The 19,928-nt window shown below is 41.3% G+C and overlaps 1 protein-coding gene across 13 annotated transcripts in view; it reads right to left on the reverse strand.

Moving 5' to 3' along the window:
• The window catches only part of BRSK2 (BR serine/threonine kinase 2), a 307,128-nt gene that overhangs the window by 27,571 nt on the left and 259,629 nt on the right, over window positions 1–19,928 (reverse strand). For 9 of the 13 annotated variants that reach the window (XM_039728383.1, XM_039728381.1, XM_039728380.1 and 6 more), the window contains exons 13-17: window positions 18,371–18,436; window positions 14,379–14,402; window positions 8,484–8,544; window positions 4,002–4,209; window positions 2,812–2,860 (exon numbers count right to left, since the gene is read on the reverse strand). In XM_039728383.1, coding sequence (XP_039584317.1) covers window positions 2,812–2,860; window positions 4,002–4,209; window positions 8,484–8,544; window positions 14,379–14,402; window positions 18,371–18,436 — 408 coding nt within the window. The remainder of the gene's footprint in view (window positions 1–2,811; window positions 2,861–4,001; window positions 4,210–8,483; window positions 8,545–14,378; window positions 14,403–18,370; window positions 18,437–19,928) is intronic. The other 4 variants (XM_039728386.1, XM_039728382.1, XM_039728387.1 and 1 more) reach the window with 2 other exon arrangements.

Genomic DNA, 19,928 nt, shown 5'->3' on the forward strand with positions numbered 1-19,928 from the left:
AGCTCATGTGTCTCTCACACACCACAACAACTCTGCAAGCCCCTGGAGAGCTGGGGCAATAGCTCCCTGCATGTAAGGGGTCTGTGCTCATTAGTAAATTAGCACCTGGTTATCCATCTAAAACGGCTGCTTGTCCCAGGCTTGGATGTATCATCATCTGAACCAGGGCTGCTGGATGCACTCCAGGGGCCAAGGGGAAGCATGGGCCTGGAAAAGTGTGCTTATTTTATTGCAGGTCTGCCATCTTAAAATATGGCTTTTCATTTTTCTATTTTCGTTAATGGTTTTGCTGGCCCTTCATTTAGAGTTATCTTAACAAGCACAGGTAACAAGGACCCAGAACACTGGGAGTTTTTTTTTCCCTGCTCAACATGGTCTGGAGCCTCCAGAATCCATCTGGGCTCTTTTCCTTGGTGAGGTTATCACCAGTAATAGCAAGTCTGGAAGATTCACTGCTAGCCTGGGCTATGCTCCAGCTTGTAAATCATTTGAATTCACTAAAATAATTTTGCTGGTGTCACATAAGACAGAATAGATGCCAGTGGCCTCTCCTGTTTCTGTAATGAGCAGAATCAAGACACAGCACACATGCTTTTCTCCCTAAAACAGGCAGAACTAGCTGTACTCATACAGCTAGGGAATAGTTTTGGAGTAAAATTACACATTAAAGCCTTTTCTCCTCTCAGAGGGCATTAAGTGCTACTAACTTGGGTTTAAAATGTATATGAATCCTCAGCATCCTGAATGACATGCTCTAGCATCTCTCAAGATCAGGTTGTAAGCAGAACAAAATGTACTTAAAATTAAGAATCTTCTCTTACCAATGCAAACTTCTTAAAGGGAGAGTGAGATAGGAGATATGTGGAGGAGGCTGGGTATGTAGATTACACTAAGGGATCCAATCAGGTGTCCATTTGATGACAAAACAAAGGAAGTAGCATGAAAATAGAGGCTGGTGCTTTATTACTTCACACCAAATTTCTCACTCCTATAATATTGTTCCTTTTCCTACTTTTGGAGTGTCTGACCATGTAGCCTTCTGTGTTCCCCCTCTGTCTCTGAGCACATGGATCAGTAACCTCCAGAGGTTTACCTGCCTGGCATAAATAGCAGCATTTCTACTCAAGCAAATGGAGCTTTGCAGGTTTTAAGCAGCTGGAGCCGAGTCTCTTTAAATGTCATCCCTAACACATTTTCTAGGGCTTTTTCACATGAGAAAGAACAGCATTACCCAGACACCTCAAAGTGTATTACCTAATCATCAGGTTTGTCAAATGAATGGCAGGCATTGCTGCACCAGACAGAGCTAGGACATGTATTTATCAGTCAGCTCATGAGGTAAATATAGCTCTTGATAAGGATGTCTTATTTCTCACAGAAAAGAAGAAAATATGGGAAAAAACAAGATACGTGGAAGTGGGCACTGAGCAACAGACATCTATCATTAAAATATAATCTAGTTCATTATTTTTTATGACTTTTATTATGTTTACTGCAGGGTGCAGCCCAATTGAACTCATTAATTTGGCAATTATACAGAAAAAGAAAAGAGGGCCTTAGGCTTTGACTTGCATCCAAACTGCCTCAAATAAGAGGCACTACTTCTCTCCACCAGCTTTTAAAGAGTGAGTGGGAAGCAGGGAAGGCAATAAATTAACAGCAAAAATTCTACCAACATACATGCAATGAAGAGAAGAAATTTAATTCTAAAGGTTTTCTGTTTTAATGGCTTTAAAAACATGTGAGATGGAGTATTGTATATTTCTGTGATAATGATGTGCCAATTTTATGACATTCTCTCATGCCTCTCTATTAGTAAATGCTCGAAAGTGTTGAAAACACAGTATATTCCATTTTTCTCCCTGGATACCTTTACTAATCCCTACTTCTCCCTCTCCTGAAGTCTTTATCCCTCTTTATCCCTCATTCTGCAGTATTTATACATAGAGTGTCCATCTCACACCAGACAAAAGCCAGGCCTGGGGCAAGTTGTGAAGACAATACCATTGTCACCATTTACAAAACTTTAAGCTCAAAATTTCTATCCAAGACTCATGAATATTTCATACAAGTCCCTTAACAAGAGGCCAAATTGCCTTGGTTGGCAGGCTAAGTCTATGGGCATTGGGTGCACAAACACAAGCTGTGAAAATAAAAAGGAATAATTTGGCATCTGTTGCATATTAGGAAGTGTTTGGAGCAGCACTCTGGCAGGGACTTCCAAACCTGCCATGCAGTGATGCACATTTGTGCAGTGAAATGGCTGAAATGTACACTGACTTTTAGGAATGAGCCTGGTGAATATGAAACAGCTTCTCCATGTCCCAGTACTGCTGCCTAGAATTAACACTGCATTTACTCTGGCAGCCAAAGATCCTCTGAATCATCTTAGCAGAGCCTCCTGCATGTTTTCCTGAGGATGCAAACTCTCCTGTACTAAAAGGAAGACTTCTTGGTGCACAGTTAGTGCCAGTATAAGCCTCTGATGAGCCTCTCCAGTCCCAAAGAGTGATCTACTTGACAACAAAATAAATGAATAAAGAGAGAAGAAACAAACCCACAAATTCAGCAAGCTGTGAGAAAATGAGGGGGTTACTGGGAGACCGTTTCATCATCTGTTGAACCCCTGACATTACTGAGGTATAGATTTTATGCAGGGTCCTCAACAAAATAATCCTTTCACATCTCTGTCCCACCCACAGGACAACAGGTTACAAACAGATACTGATCCAGAACAGAAATATGTCAGCTTATGAGATTCAGGCCAGGAAATGACACTGGTATTTGGTGGAAAAAAGGCAAAATACTTACTCTGGGGATGATTCTGGGGTTAAATTAGACATCTCTTCTGGTGTAGGTACTGTTCATGCATGGACAGCCAAAGAGAGGGAGGGAGAAAAGAAATATGATTCAGTATACCTTCCATTTTCAGTGTGCAGACCAATGAAAAAATTCTGCACTTGCTTCCATTTGCCCATTGCCTCTGCAGGCTAGTTCTGACATTTAAATGCTGCTCATATGTCTCTAGATCTCGGCATCTACCCGAGTGCTGCATTTCAAGGCTCACTCTACCCTTAGGTCATTAGGTAATCTTGCACTGGCTTCAGTGGTTTCTGGTCCAGACCCAAACACACTGTGCCAGTAACTCTGCTGCCACTGCCTTAAAGCCCAGCTGGATGCAGCTCAGCCACTGCTGCAATTCTCTGCAGTTGTCTGACCACCCCAGAGACAATGGCACTGGCCATCACAGCTCAAAATCTGACTATATGATGGCTGTAATCCTCCTTTCCCATGGGATCACATCCCAGCACCATGGAAAACCACAGGGTGTTGGGATAGCTGCTGCTGACATCCAAGGATAAGCCATGTGACTTTGGCTGCCCTTTGCTGGCACACAAAAAATGCCACCTGGAGCCCAAGGAAGAAAATTGTTCACATCTCAACACTCTAGAGACGTAGAAAACTGAAGTAGGCCAGCAGATACGAAACCATTGATTGTATTAAGGAGATTTTTGCACCAATTACCAAAGGAGGCAAAAAAAAGAATTAGCCAAGATCAAAAAAGCTGTGCTTCAGAAGGACAACTTCAGCCTATTGCCTCTGGCTGTCTTTTTTTTTCAGCACAAGGCTCAGCCTGTGGCTGTGGAAAGGCAGTGGAGCACAGCCACAGGGGAAATGGCTGAGCCCTAGGTTCACTTGCAAAGCAAGAGAAGAAACTGAAGACAGATTTTTCTTGTGGTCTAAGAGCCACAACAGGGACAGTAAGAGCTGCATGGCTGGAGTGGGAAGTGGGCTCAGGAGATGCTGTTGGAGCAGGGGCAGTGGCACGACAGAGCCTGCTCACATGTGGGTTAGGGCTTGGCTGATGCCATCACTCTCATTTTCCACACCAATATTCAGTCCTTGGCACAGAGAGTTTGCAGAGCTACAGACAGGAATGAAATTCCTCCTGAATATCTGCCCAAATCAGAACCACCCTGTACGTTTGGGTGAGTACTCACCTTGTAATTTCCGACGATGGAAGCGAGGAGACCCCAGGAAACTATTCTTGATGGAGTTGAGCCGTGTCCTCCAAGGCATTCCTCCAATGCTGGGGCTGGATGGTGGTGTTGGGTTGGGTGTGCCTGCTGGGCTCTCCTTTGGCGTATGAACAGGTGTCCCCTTGGGGGTAGGGAGGGGACTTCCCCTTGGAGAGGGGTGAGGGGTGACCTGTATGATGGGGATAGATTTGGTGCTTGGGTCAGTACTAGAAGGGAGCAATCTAACAGGAGACATAGGGTTGGTCTGCACTTTAGGAACAGCCAGCTGTGGGTTAAAGCCGGCAGCAGGCGAGCGGCCCTGAGCATTCTGCACAGGGTTGTTCTGGGAAGAGGGGGCGCTGGTATTGCTGGCAGGGAGTGGGTTGGATTTAGTAGACTGGAGTGGTTTTTCAGCCAATTTGCTCTTGGATGGCAAAGTCTGCGTCTTTGGGTTGGGCTGAAGTGCTGGCTTTGGTTGGAGTACATGTCCAGGCCTGGAGGCGTTCCTACAAGCATCAGGGTCCAAGGAGACTTGGGGTCGGGGAGAGAAAGGGAGGTCGGAGGTCTGAGGGGGGATGAAGAACTTTCTGATAGGCTACGAGACAGACGCAGAGTGTCCATGCACATCAAAAACAGTGAAATACGCAAAGAGCGGGCGAGCAGAGAAAGGAAAGTCAGAACAAAATCCATCCGAGTCACAAAGATGCACCATGTCACAAGGAGACACAGGAGATGGAGGTGAAGGGGTAGTGGGGGGGAGGGATTTTGCAAAGAAACGAAAACAAACAAACAAACAAAAAACAAAAAAAAGACATGCAGTTAGCTGGGAACACAGCATATTCAACAACAGCAGCAGCGGCAGCAGCAAGAACAACAGTGTCATAACAGGCTTCATCATATTAACCAACCACGTGTCAGCAAAGGAAAACAACAGAAAGAAAAGTACAACAAAGGAACAACAAAAAAAAAGAAAAAAGAAAAAAAGAAAAAAAAAAAGAAAAAAAGGAAAGAAACCAAGAAAAAAAGAAGAGAGAAATGCCATCTCTCTGGGATTGTTCTGATTGCCCTGCAGTGAGAGAAGCACGATGCTGTAGGGAGGTGAGGAAAGGGAAGAAGAACCACTCAAGCCACAGACAAATTGAGATGTGCCAAGAAAGGGACCACCTCTTTCAGCTCCATGTGCCCATATGCAAACCCAGTAGAGAGATGAGACTCAGAACAGGTGTGTGATACATACAGAGTGGCAGGGGATACACACAGTTACTGCACACACCAGTCAGAACCTCTTTCCTTCCTCTTTACCCCTGGCTGAGTAATGCACCAGTTGCAGCCACCCGTTGCAGAAAGAGGGGGAAAAGGGAGAGTGATGCCACCTGGGCACCCACTCTCCTCCCCTGATCTGGAAGGTTAAATTGCTCAGCTTTCACTTGGAAGCTTCAGAGCACACAACACCACGAGAAATATAGGAATTCAGATTGGTGTTTGATTTTTAAACTGCTACTGCAAAACATTCAGTAAGGTCTGGTAAATTTATTTATCTGGGAAGAGATGATACTTTCCATCAGACTTTATGCTTCTCCTCCAACATCCCTCATTGCATTGAAGGATAGCTTGATAATTGGAATTTATGTCATAAAGTCTCAGCAATATTTGCCATTAAGTCCCAAGCCTAAGAAGAGGGTGGGGGAAGGCATTGTTTTGTAAGACACAGTTTAAAAAGAAAAAAGACAAGCAAAGTTCATAATCCATCGCTGAGGTATCAAAATGGGATTATGATTTTTTTTCCCCAAACAGTAACATTTACAGATGTTAAGAGGTATTTTGGGAAACCATTCATACTTTGACAGCAAACAGCAATAGACAGACTTGGAAGGGTAGAAGCCTTTTAGGGGATATTAGCAAGCTAAAAATCACATTTAAAACAAAAAAAAAAGTCCTTACAAATCATTGCTATTACCACCTTAGATTACAAGTACTGGCATAATTGTAGAAATAGAAATCCCTACTCAAGATATTCAGCTTTGGGCACCCTTTGATTTCTAAGAAGTATTACCTATGAAAAATTACACCATCACCATTATTATTATCCATACTTGACACCTAAAAGCCATAATCAAGAACTAACCAGACATACCATGTACATGAAACCTTCCCTCAAATCTCAGTCCCAGGTGAACACACTCACTAGGGAGTTCCTTCTTGGGTGTGATGGATTAGCACAATGCTGCCGTATTTTAAAAACTGTAGAAATGTATTTAAGACTTATGTCTCTAAGTTGTTTACATCAAAGTTTTGCAATTACTTCAAAGAACTTAGGGTTAGGCCACCAAAATTAAGGGAAAATAAGTACACCAAAATATTTGTATTACTATTAGGATTGTAAAGTTAAATTTGTTGCTAAATTCTCATTGTCAATGAGCAAGGAAGGAGAAAAGATGTGTTTAAGAAAGTGTTTAATTTGTGTAAGTCACTATTGGCATCTGACTATTAGCTATTTGCAAATGACACCGATGGATAAAACTCAAAGACTGTTATTTGCAAACATTTCTTTGCAATTTTCCTATCTTACATGTATGATGGCTTGAGAAGCAGAGTTGAAAGAAATAAAGTACGATTCAACTCCCTCTTAAGCCATTAAGAATCTGAAGAGGTACCCTTAATTACCATATATTTAATAATGAAATGGAGAACAAGATTAGGTCTCAATTTCAGCTGGTGCAATGTGGAACACCATTAGCAGGATCTTGTGAAATTTGACAATTCTTATTTGCTGCTGAATTCAATTCCTCATAGAACTGAGCCTAAGCAGTGCAAAAAGTGAAAGGTGTATTTGTTTTTTAAAGTATGTTCTCTTTCAATAATCTAAGGATCTATTAGAAGCATGGGTAAGGACATTTAAAAAAATATGATTTTTATTCCAACATTTTCTTTTAAGCTTCAAATATGACCAGCATTAATATCATTATGATCTGCTGAAAATGCCACCTTATTGCTAAATCCCTTTGAAGACTATTTAATCAACTGCCTATTAAGTAATAATGGTAAGATACAGAGACTATGGGATCTTGTCAAACTTATTCTTTGATGTTGTTCTACTGAGATGTCAGAAATTGATCCCAAGAGATCAATTAATGAAATCAAGATTTAGGTTTGCTTCACTGGATGCTTATTTTGTGCACAAGACTGTTTCCATGCTCTTTTCCAGTACATTTTGAAGTGGCATAAGAGTTCTCAGACTCTGCTCCATTTCACTGGCAACCAGGAGTCCCAGTGCAGAAAGAAGGAACTGGTCCCTAGGACTTTAAAGACATAGAGGAGACCACAAGAACACTTATGCTGGTTTCAAAACAGGATGACAATTGGCAGGAGCCCAAAATAGGTTTCAGAAGGTAATTCAATCAAGCAAAGTCCTGGAAGCTTTACTAGGCTATAAACTTAGAGCTGACAGTGTGTCTTTATTCACAAGAATAACACAGAATATTAGAGTGGAACTGTGATTTCAAATACTTGGAATATTGACATTATCTTCATAAAACTGAGAGTAGATCCATGGATGTATCCATACCCTAAGACATGGACTATATCAATTTATTCTCATGAAGTCATGGGATGTATGTAGAAATCCTCCAGAGACTCTGGGCCAGACATTAAGGTAGCATGCACTATTACAGCCCAACAGACTTTTTGATGAGGTCTAGACTCTTGTTAGGCACTGCAGTCTTAAAGTGACTTAGCCTTTTTAAGCACTAGGAATACTCGCTTTTATCCCTAAAGAAGTTAACAAGAAGAGAGAGGCCTCTGTCATTGCATTTAGAAACTGTTACAACTTCAAAACAAATGTACTATCAAGCATGTGTCGTACTGGCTGAGTATCACTATTAGCTGAGTATCAGTATTTAGTTGACTGCATGCTTAAAAAGGGCATGTGAAAGTACCTTGTTTATAGGGATTTGAATGTTCTTTACTCATCCTAGTCAGTCAACTTTTTACTTTGTTTTTAAATTTCCTAGCCCTCAAATTTGCGTAATTTATTTTCTCTGAATTCCTAATATGAGCTATTCTGAGGCAAACAGAAATTAACCAGCATGCTTTGGTGCTTTACCGTGACCTAATTGAAGGCAGCTGTGAAATGGCTCCTGATCATTTGGTCTCACACCAGGCTATATGCAGACCTCAGCTGGCTACGGAGTGTTTAGTCATAGCAATGTTATTCTGTGTGCTTAAGGGACTGAAAAAGGGCAGGGCCACAGTGAGACCCCTGCTAACAGTGCAGGGAACACGTAAGAGAAATTCCCCACCTGCATTTGTAGGTAACATTTCCCTCACCATCCATGAAAATTTACAAGCTGCCAAGGAAAAGCAAAACATCCCAGCTAAGAGCCACAGCTCTGGCGCAACAGATGTCAAAAAGCATCAAGCATGTGAGTGGATTGGACCAACAGATCTTGAAGCAGCACCACTTACCCTTGGACTGCTGAGAGGACTGGTGGAGAGCCCAGACGATGCTCCGCTGATTGACCGAGACCTGAATGGACACAACAAGGAAAACATCCCTCAGAAAACTCAGACAAGTAACAACCCTGAACACCAGCCACCACAGGCACAGGCATGAAGTGAGGAGGAGGAGGGAGGCTGTCACTGGAAAAGGACATAACTCTTTCCTTTTCTTTCCTTTCATTACTGTCATGTTTTTCAGCTATCCCCTCCGCCCCAAATCAAAGAAATGCTGTTGCTCAGGGAGAATACTATAATCCCTTTCAATTAAGGCAGTTGCTACTTTCTCTTTGGTCATCAAGCACATGGAAGCTACTAGGTCCGTTCTGTGCAAATTGAACAGCTCAGTTCAAAAGGATGGTGAAGACATTCAAACTTGTGCTAAGAATTCTGTTTTGCACAGCTCTGGCGGTTACAAAATGAGACTTTCTCTGTCACAAGCAACATGGACAAGCACCATGCGTACAAGGCACAAAGGTAGGGAGTTCTTCCAGATAATAATTAAAACCCCAAGTCTCCTTGACTCAAGCACACAATCATTCCTTATGTCATGACTTCCCACTGAAATAAAAGATTGCACTGGCTTATTCCTTTCCAGCTTCTCACTGATGGATTTCACATCTTTGCTCTCCAGTGAGAATTCTTGCTGCTGAATTAAGCAAGCCATGTCTTCTCTGTGGATAACAAGTTCTGCTTTTGTTGATGACTTCACTAATATCAAAATTACAGTTCAGGTGCCCTCAGAAAGAGGCCAGTCAAGGGAGAGTGAACTGTCCTATCTGCTGACAAGGTCACCTAGACTGTTAATGGTCTTATGCTCTCCAGCAAAGGCCACCTATGGAAACTGTCAGCTGCTGACAATAAAATGTGCAAATGTGCTATGCTAAGTGTGGTGGAAGAGCAGACAGGCCAGACTGCACAAACATTTCAGCAGAGGAAGTTCCTAGGAGGAGGGCTGCCCTGCAGAAAAAAACCCCACACCTTACGTGTGAGCCCCAGAGGCAGCTGCTTTCTATCCTTTTTAAACAGAAAGTTGTCTTGAAGGCTGAAACATTGTACAGGAGAGAATTTGGCTAAGAACCTATTTATTCAACAACCACCATGCAGCAATATGTCAGTAGAGCAAAATAACCAATGTTTCCTACCTACAATAACCTACCTATAACAAGAGCCATGAAAGCAATTACTTGCCTTCAGGTAACAAACACGAAAAGGTGAAATTCCTGTAGAAAACTGAGTGGATGAGTGTGTGTGTGTTTTAATATGTGTCTGTCTGTGTTTACACACATATATATAAAAAATTTATATAGGTCAGATATGTGATGTCAGCTTATACATAAGCATATAAAACAAATTTAGACCATAAACTGTATCAACTTACTCTCTTCAGCTGTTGTAGAACAAAACAGAAAAATGGTCTCTAAAATGGTCTCCTAGACATTTACTATTAAACAAGTTTGAGTAGGAGAATTCTTTAAAAATAAGTGAACTGCAAAAGAGGAAGTATTTCCAAGGAAAGAATAATCTACAACTGAACACAATGGTAAGTTCTGTTTTCTCTACTTGTATCCTCTGCCGTGATGGTTTTCTTTGTATGCCACTGCAGTTTGTCCATCACACTAAGTAGGTGAAAACCAGAAGCTCATTCACAGCACTTTTTTTTGGCCAGATTAAATCTCAACTGGCACCAAGAAAATCTAGAGCACTCACTCTATGCAGAAAATTCCCACATAGGTTTTTTTCTTGTACCCTGATGTAATCTGCCCATCATAGTGCAGCAGAAAAAAACTAGAGGCTCACTCTTGGCATTCTTTCGCACTAGATTAAGCCTAAATTTGTACCATCAAGATCTGGGGCACTCACAAAGGTTTATGCAAAGTAATTTTCAGGGGAGAACTATCTGCTCCACTTTTGAAAGACTACTGTATGTGCCTTTCCTATAAGCGAAGTAGCTGACTGCACCACAGATGTGTCGTGCAGATGGGAAGTCCATTTAGTTAAAATGTTCCTTGCATGAATCATCAGGAAAAGCTTCTTCCAAACCATGAATTACAAGAGGAGTCTATAGATAATTTTGTACAAATGTGGAAGGCATTCAGGTGCCCAGAGATGCAGTTAAACACCAACTTAAAGGAGATGTTCCCACCAACTCTTCATTGTGGCGGGAACATGCTCTCTGACACTCACCTGAATTCCAGGACACTTGCTTAAAAGTTCCACTCTGCTATTTCCTTTTTGCAATCAGGTGTTTCAAACAGTCCTGAATTCTCACTTCCCAACCCCATTGCCTCTTATCTTTTTACAAAAATGATCACACACATGTAGGGCAGAATACGGCAGTCCCCACCTCCCAAATCCCAGTTTTTTATTGGAAGCAATATTTGAAAAATAGTTGTTGTGTACTGTGCTTTCATCCAGCCTAGGAGCCTGAGGCAGGGGACATAAGAGAGAGTTAGTATGAAATCCTCCTAGAAATGCATTCAGTATCCACATGATTGCTATTGAACAGGATTTATTTCTGCTGCTGATTTACATGCAAAATATGTAAGAAGTAAAGTAGGCCCTATAGCAAGCTTCAGTTTGTCCACACTGGAAATTGTATATAGGAGCAGTGGAAAGAATTTTAAAAAGCCTCTGTTCAATTTAAGCATTGGGGTAAAAAGAGAGCTATACATTTTCAGAGGACTTCCTCCTATACCAGAAAGTGGTAGTAGAGGATATGACACCAAGACTGAGGAGATCTTCCTCAATTTAACAGATCTCCCATAATTTACCTTTACAAATGGGATGTGATTCTCAAGCTAGCTATAAAAACTCAGTACCGTGCCCTACTACATGGTTCTGTACTCCAGTACAAAAAGTGCTAACAAGCAAACATGACAGATTTGTCCCTCTCATCAAGATCATTTCAGCTAAGCAATGCTGTAATTCAGTTTGTAAAAAAACCCAATCACATGCACTGCTCCTGTATCTCAGAGTCAGGTGGACAGAACTGGGACAGGGCCAAATGAAAGGAATGAAAACGTTGCATTATGCTGAAATGCTGTAATAAAAGAATAGGAATTTAAATTTTTAGCCCTCTCACCAGAAAATGAAAGTTTGAGGCCCTACAGGCAGCATTAATATGGCAGACTCTTACGTCTTATGTGTGGAAAGAGGTATAACATCCATTTATTTCGTCTCCATGGCTATGAAATAAATTTATTCAGTGAGACGTATTTATTAGTGAGTAACCTCCTAAGAGTCTTTACAGGCATCAAATGTTACTGGAAGTATTAAATCTATAATTATTCCAATAACTTAATACGAAATGCAACAATCCAGGAAACTGTGAACACTTTCTGTGTGACTCATTTTGCTCTGTGTTTTGCATTCTTGTGTGCTTGTGCATTAACTCAATGGAAGTCATCTAAAGGTTGCTGAAAATACAAGCTGGAAAGACAGTGCAGTTGCTCAGATAAGGAGCATTCCCTCAAACACAACTGCCAGATTTAGAGACCCAAGAAGAGACTCTTTAGTGACACAGTTGTTTTGACAAGCCTGGAGGGAGGAATTCAAAAATCCTAAATCATAAGGGAGACAAACCCAAAGTTTAGGAGAGGGAAGATGCAGAGGGCACTCTAAACATAAGGTGGACACTGAGATCATTGCAGGCTATTTCCTCCCATTCCACAGACTGACAATAACCTGGAGACAGCTGAGCTATGAAAGAGAGAGGCAAAGGACTGAAACGAAATGTGTGTGTGTGGACTGGAGTTTGTAGCCATGATGATTTTATATCTTATGATTTTATATCTTATTCAATCTATTTGATAATTCAAAGTCTCAAAGTTGAAAGGTCCTTCATTTTAAAGTAATTTTATACTCATTTTAACCAGCTGCTGTCAAGAGGAAGCCATGCAAGGCCCAGTTAATGTCAGACCAGTGTTCTGAAACTGAGGGCCTTGAATCCAGTTTCCAGCTGGTTTCAGAAAATGCAGAATTTCCTGAGAGGTGCAGAGCTGAAGCCCGACACTGCTGAGGTGCAGACAGAGAAAAACAGGAGACAGGAGAGTGCAGCTGGCCTGGTAACTGCACTGCATATGCAGCACATGTACAGAGCACCTCTCCATCACCCTTCTCTCAGATCTGCTCCCAAATGCTTTAAACAGTGCCCCTCCTGGGACACACCAGTAGAACATAAAGCATGAATTTAACACTTCACAGCATGAATTTAACATTTAGGTCAGATTTTTTTGGCATTTTTTGGCATTTGTTTCTTCTTTGAATAACCATCTCCTAGAACTTTTTCTTACAATCCAAGGCAAGTTTGGTACCCCGTTGCAGTCCCAGCAGAACTTGCTTTCATAGCACAGTTTTACCAGGATGCTGAATACAGCCTCTTAGCTGGTCAAGCTGGAGCCATGCTTCCAAGAAGGGGAGCCTGCAGCATGCATGCAGCGTGCAGTGATGCATCAGACTTGTGTCCCTGGGTGAAATGCCTTAGAAATTTTGAGTTGGTTTGATTCCATGTGTGGTTTTGAAACTCATTCCAGAAAATACCCAGCCAACCTCTTGTTTGCTTCAAGCATGAACTGGGTGGAATTTGATACTCCTCTTTCCTTGCTCACTCAAAGCCAATAAAATCTAAACTGAAACTTCAGGGTATGAGACCCCTGACAATGACCTGAATTAACATGCAATGAGCAGTCAAGTGAGCAGTCAGGCTGTGTTAAATTTTAACACTCTTACTTTTGGGTGTCTGAAAGGTACAAACTGTGCTTCCTCACCCTCTGATTCAGGGAATATGTATAGAATACCTTGGATGTTCCACTGTCTTACAGTCCCAGCCATGCAAATAACACTGTGACAGCTCTTACTGGGAATATTCATGCTTGAGTCAGAAGGTCTGCTCATGGTAACAACCACTTGTAAGATGAAGCCTTACAGAGAGTGCAGAGGAAGAAGTGCAGGTGTTGGTAACACACCTCTTCTTCTTTTCAGCCCATACATGTGGTGATGTTGAACAGCACCACCCTCCTTAATTGGCCAATTTTGCTAAAGTTCCATCTATAAATAGTTTAGAAAGAATTAACAGATATTGAAGCATGCTGCAAACATGAGAAGTAAATGTTACCGGTGCTAATTAGCTTTCTCAATGTGTACCCTCTCATGAAGTTTTTACTGTAGTCTGTAATGATCTATTACAATGGTTTTATTAAATAATTTATTAATGTAATATTCTCCTTCTCTTAAGTATTTATAAATGGAACTTTAATTTGAAGCATGATTGCACTCTTAGCTGCACCTATACTGCCTTTATTGAAAATACAAAGCTTTGAAGGTATATCTGTCTCTAGGGCCATCTGTTCACCTCTTAAGAAAACATATTCTAAAAAGAGAGGGAATACCCAGCATTTTTTTAATAACACAGATGGGATTCAGTTTCATTTAAAAAAAAAAAAAAGAAAAAGAAAAAGAAGAAAACTGGATAAATTAGGATCCAAATTAACTGGAAAATACCAAACTGATACAAAAGTGCTAAACAGAGAACGGGTTTCTTTCTCAGAAGGTGTCTGGTATCTGCACAGTGTCTGAGGATAGTTTTCTGTGCCCACAGACATTGAAATAGAGGGACAAATAAGAGAACAAAAAAAGAACCCAAAAGTAAATTATATGGAGTGTGACTCCAACATAAAAGCACACAAACACACACAAAAGCACCAAAAATGCTTCTTCCCACATCTCTCTCTCTCTCTCCCTGCTGTAAAACCTCAGTCACTGAAGCGTATCAACCCGTGTTGTGTTTGGAAATTGCAAATGAAAAGTTCCTCTACAAAGTTACAACAGGTCCCACAAGAGGAATAATCCAAAACTAGAGCTTACCCCAATGGATCAGCACTCGCCATCCTCGGAAAGGGAAAATAAAGAGAGAGGGAGAGAGAGAAAGAAGGAGAGAGGGGTGTGGAGGCAGGTGGAGAGAAGAGTAGGAAAAGCAGAGTGAAATACTGTTCGGAGAACTGAACGGTCATAATCATTGCCACCGGTGCCTAAGTCTTTCCAGAGACCAGGAACACTAGGGGGACAGTTTAATTGACCAGAAAACAGCTTTTGTCCCACTCACATATTGCAGACACATCCAACTTTGGCACTGGGGAATATGGAGAGGCACATACTAAGGCTGCAAAAAAAAAAAAAATTCCCAGCCAAATCCCAATTAAAGCCGTCAGCAGAGCAATGGGGTTCATACCTCATGCTGCATTTCTTCTCTGCCTCTTACATAAGGCACAGTTATATCACACTGTTATCCAGGAAATTGTTCTTTTTGTCCCCAGTTTGTTCAGTGCAGTGTCCCTCTGTCCCCCAAGCTGGCCTGGTAAGAAGTACTCTTTTTTTGCCACGAATGAACTGTGAAATGTATTGGTTATTAAAGCATGCATTTCTGAGCCAGCTTGGGAGCCCAGGGTACAAGATTGTAGCTCAAGCTGTGAATCTGCTTCGATACTGCCTTATTAGTCATGATGGTCTTACAGTCAGGAATTCAGATCAGCTAGAACATACCAGCTCAGCAACCCAGCACTTATCTCTGTGGATGCCATCTTGTGCTCCAGGATCTCATTTTTCATTTAAAATAAATTCAGTCTCTGCGTCTTGTAGGTTGCAAAGGAAATCTTTCAAATGTGAATGGAGAATAAATCAATGCTGTGCTGAAAAGAGTCTGAAAAAGCAGTTCTAAAAGCAGACTGAATCTCTGGCATGTTGACTCTGAAGGCTAGTGACAATTGAAGACATCAGTATTCTTAATTTTTATCTACTAACCAAGGCATTCAAAATGGAAATAGAATAGTCAGGTTATTAAGTTTTCAGGGGTGCAGGTGAGCAAACTCAGGAAAATGTCACCACATTTTCACATTAACAAAGATTAGATTAGAAATAAAAAAACGGTTTGGTGTTATTAAGCCAAATTATTTTCAAGTTGGATGCAACACTTTTTTTCCTCTCTGTCACTTTCTCTCTCTCATTCTCTCCATTTTCAATAAGAGGCTCCCAAGCTGCCAGAGCTGCCTCTGGCTGGGTGAGGAAAATCCATTCGCCACAAGACAGAAATGCCAAATTTAATATATGCCCAGTAGATTTCACAGTTTACTGCTCAGTGCAACTAACCATGCCTCCAGTTACATCAACATTGCAAGTGCTGGGCTGAGCCACCAAGGCAGTTTTGAGAACAGTTAAAATGAAAACGCAGTCAGAATAGGACAAAAAAGCTGTTGTGCTATGCATTGATAGAGAAGTGGAAAGAAGCATTACAGTAAGTTCTTTTTCATGTGTTTGAGTGACACTCCATTTATATTTCAGCCTGTGGAGTGCAAATTTGGGTAAGATCTAATTAATATATATATACACAAATATATGTATATATTTAGGAACAAATGCTGTCCTCAATTGTACCTGTACCAATCTATCTACGGTGATGTAACTGAGAAGAGCAAATTGACACCCATTGTATATACTGGAACCTGTGTGTATATTTATACAGAAAATACACCCATATTCACACATGCAGAATAGTCAAATGTAAATAGAATGGGTGCAAGAAGGTTCAATAATGTTTCTTTCAAGTCATTTTCCCAACAGGGAAGGCACTGAAGAGGTTAACAAAGAGAATGGAAAGCAAATTGACAATAGGGTAAAGGAAAGGGGAAATGAGGTTTAAAAAAAAATGAACAATCCCAGGACACAATAGACCCAGAAGCGCAGACATGTGCATTCCCTATAATACTGAAGCAAGTGAACTACGGAGCTGCAGCAACCCAGATACAGAAGAAGAGAAGCACTGAAAGAGGGGGTGAAAGAAAGTCAGAAAGAAAAAGAAAAAGAAAGGGACAGTGGCCTCGTCTACTAAGACAACCATGTGCATCTAGAGGGAAGGGACCCTTAAAGATGCAGTATTCCTTTAAAAAAGGTATCATAAAATTGGACAATTAAACACTGAACAAAATTTTAATGGCCATCCTGATTTATGTGACCCTGTTTTGCTGGGGTCCTCTTTGCTGCCTATCCCTTCCTTTCACGTGGTTGTGCATAGATTTAGAATCCAGGTTCTATCACATTCCCACCACTGAGGTCCTTCATTTGAACTCTTAGAAGTGGGAAGGAGGTAAGGTCACAGTGAATGTGGTCCTCAGAAATTCAGCCTGGTCCTTGAATGAGAAGAACTGTGGGTGATCCTCATGCAGTGCTCTAACCTTCTCCTCCTGTTTTCTGAAAAACACCACCTTTGAGAGGGAACACAAAATGCCTATGTGGATTTAAGAAATTCACACAGAAGATACAGAAGTGTCATTTCTTCTGCTCCTAACACAGTTGTAGCAGCTGCCAGAGAAGGACAGAGGGACAAGGAATGGTGCTCAGAACATCTGCTCAAAAACTCCTCTCCTGTCACAGATAAAATCTCTGCACCTCTTTTACTGGATTCCTAATTACTATGAAAAAGATCTTCTTTGGAGTAACCTTAAACTAACTTTTAATGCAAGAAGTGCCACATGTTCAAGAGCAGAACTTACATAGAGGGAGTATCAGAGAAAGGAACAGGAGTTTCCATGTCTATGCGAACAGTCCAGGAAAGCCCAGCCACTAAAGGCTGTATAACCACTACTTCTTCATGGCTGTGGAACTACAAGGTTGCCAGCAGTTCAGGTCCAATCCAATGCTTGTTGGTATTTGGCATCTTAGAGAGGGTGCTTTACACACCACATGAGGCACAGTCTCTCCTGCAGATGCATGATGTTCCTCACTGTGGCAGGCTAAGGACTTGAAACACTGACCACAGAAGACTGTCTCAGACTGCAAAAAGACCAAAACAGTCCCTCACACATCCTGTAAATCTCCTGAGGCTTAAAGGCCACCTTTATGTGTATACAGAAATATTTCTATGAAAAGGGGAAATGGAAATAAGAATGGTTTGTGAAGTCCATTGGTTCCTTTAAGGAAGCCGTTGCTTCTCCCTTTTTGAATCATATGCCACACTTGTAACCTTTGGTAAGCTTAGTGTTTGTCCAAAATTTGTAAGGATTACATTTTGATGAAAAGTTATCCTTTGGGATGCCAGTTTTCAACACAGAGAAAAATTCTCTTCCTTTGAGACCAAAATTTTAGAAACAACATGTACACTAAAAACCTTTGCAAAAGTATGAACTTTTTTTTTGTGTTCATGGACCCACATAAGTCCACTTAAAGCCTGTAAATGTGGTGGCCTACCTGTCTTCCATTGTGCCTCTGCTGACAGCTGGGAGTTACTCTTTCTGTTGTTCTTCAGCATCTGTCACTTGAACTGCTAGATTAGAATCATCCTCCAAAAACCCTGTCTTCAATCATGTTTTCCTCCTGTGTCCTCTAGGTAGTCTTAAAGAGTTTGTCTCTTACCAGAAGTCCTTAATGTTTTGTCTATCAGAGTGAATTTACGAAGTTTCCTACCACCGTTGTCACTCACTCAGTTGTGCTGCTGTTTCTAATGCTCAGAGTGGAACATTCTGGGCTTTCCCAGTGTTTTATCCTTCCCAAAGAAGTCTTAAGCAAATACATCTTCTACCCTGGGCAGAACTTCTACTTGTGGCAGAACTGAACCAGAAATAGCAGTAGGATGAAATTTTAGTGGGGAAATCATTGGTACAGTCCAAGGCTGCATTGGGGATAGCCTCAAATGAATGGTACTGTACAAAAACATACATAGTGTGGAGCTGTAAATATCCCACCCTCTTTGCTTCTCTCTAAAGAGGAAAGAGAGAACAGCTCTGTCCCCACACAGAGAAGGTAAGTACTGCATCTTTAAGGTCTCAGCAGTGAGGTAGAGGAGAGGAACATATTGTCAGTGTTTATACCTTTCTTCTTTGTTGAATTTGGGATTGGCTTCAGAGATATCCAGGCTTTTACTGAACATTGTTTTACTATGGCAGGAACAAAGCGAGAAAACACAGTTACTAGTGTGGACATTTTTATAAAAGAGAGTCACCTGTAGCAATGCTGGACACCCAGTCCCCCAACCCATCCTCCCCTTTTTAAGCAATGCTCTGAAAAACCTTTCTTTTACTTTACAATCATGGCTCACACCTACACAGTGCTCAAGTTCATTATCTTCCCCTGACTTCTGAGGTCTAAGATGACTTCCCCCATGCATACCTGTAAACCCTGCTCTCCTTTATTCAATTTAAAACCCAGGTACTACCTACTTTGTCACAGTGTCCAGGGAAAACAGAACACACCTGAAGCATTAATTGCAAAGCATTCATTACTCACGACTTTTCCAGAGGACCTCAACACTAAGCATGCTCTCAGAAAAAGTTAAAATCAGACCACAGAGCCTCTTAGAGGAACAGTAATCCATTTTGTATTCTAATTTGTAGGGTCCATTACCATTTAACTCCCAACCCTCTTCCCTATACTCAGTGTATAGAGAAATGCCCTTCTTTCTCATCTTGGGTCTCAATCCCTGCAGCTCAGAAGTGCAATTCCCTGTGTTTTGCTAAAAGGGCAGCTCTCTGTAATATATTTCACTGGTGATATGCTTCACTGTTTCACAGAACACTGCTTCCTAATGTTAGCTGATCTCTCATGCAAGCTTTCCACTTCAAAAACTAGAAGAAAATGAATAGTTAATGAAGCCCATTTTAGAATGGTTTTTGGACTCTCACAGCAAAGCTGCTGAAAATTTCTGCCATATCCCTGCTGGATTCTAGCTCCCATGGAATTCTTCCTAGTCTGTGTGATTGTAGCACAAGGGACAAATTAGCTAATGTTAAACTAAGCTCAGAACCTACTTCTTTTCTTTTGACATTTCAATGACATATCAGATAGTCTGAGAGGTGGGGATACCAGAACAGCAGAAGTAATTAAGATATAATTATGAACCCAGTTTAGTGGGTTTAGCAAGGAAGCCCAAGAATTACCAAAACTTAGTCACCAGTTTTAGAAGGTCTAGAGTTTGTGCAAACCAACTTTGCCATTCACAAAGATCCATTGAAGAACACCTGGAGAGGTCGCCTCAAGCATGTCAAGGAGCCTGTAAGCTCCACAAGCAGCTTTTGTGCGAGTTTTCCTTGTCCATTATTCAAAACCAAGTCACTGAAGGATTATGTTTTTCACTTAATACTGTCTCAGCCTGGAGGCTGGAGGCTGCCAAGTTTTAAATTTCAGTGGAAAGATATGCCCTAAACAAGCCAAGACCAGGCACTTGTAGGGCCCCCACATGGTTACCAAAAGCACAGATCATGATACAGACATGTAAACCCGAGGTTGTAACATAAATTCTCTTTATGCAAGCAAACATCTGTTTACTACTGGGAAAGAGGACAGTAGGAATAAATCAAGACACTTGGGTGTGTTTTGCCCACTGGTTAGAAGTGTGTCTTTGCCAGCTCAAGGAAGAAGCAATGGCACTGT

Source organism: Passer montanus, unplaced genomic scaffold (assembly GCF_014805655.1).
Source record: "Passer montanus isolate IOZ18808 unplaced genomic scaffold, ASM1480565v1 scaffold65, whole genome shotgun sequence".
NCBI lineage: Eukaryota > Metazoa > Chordata > Aves > Passeriformes > Passeridae > Passer > Passer montanus.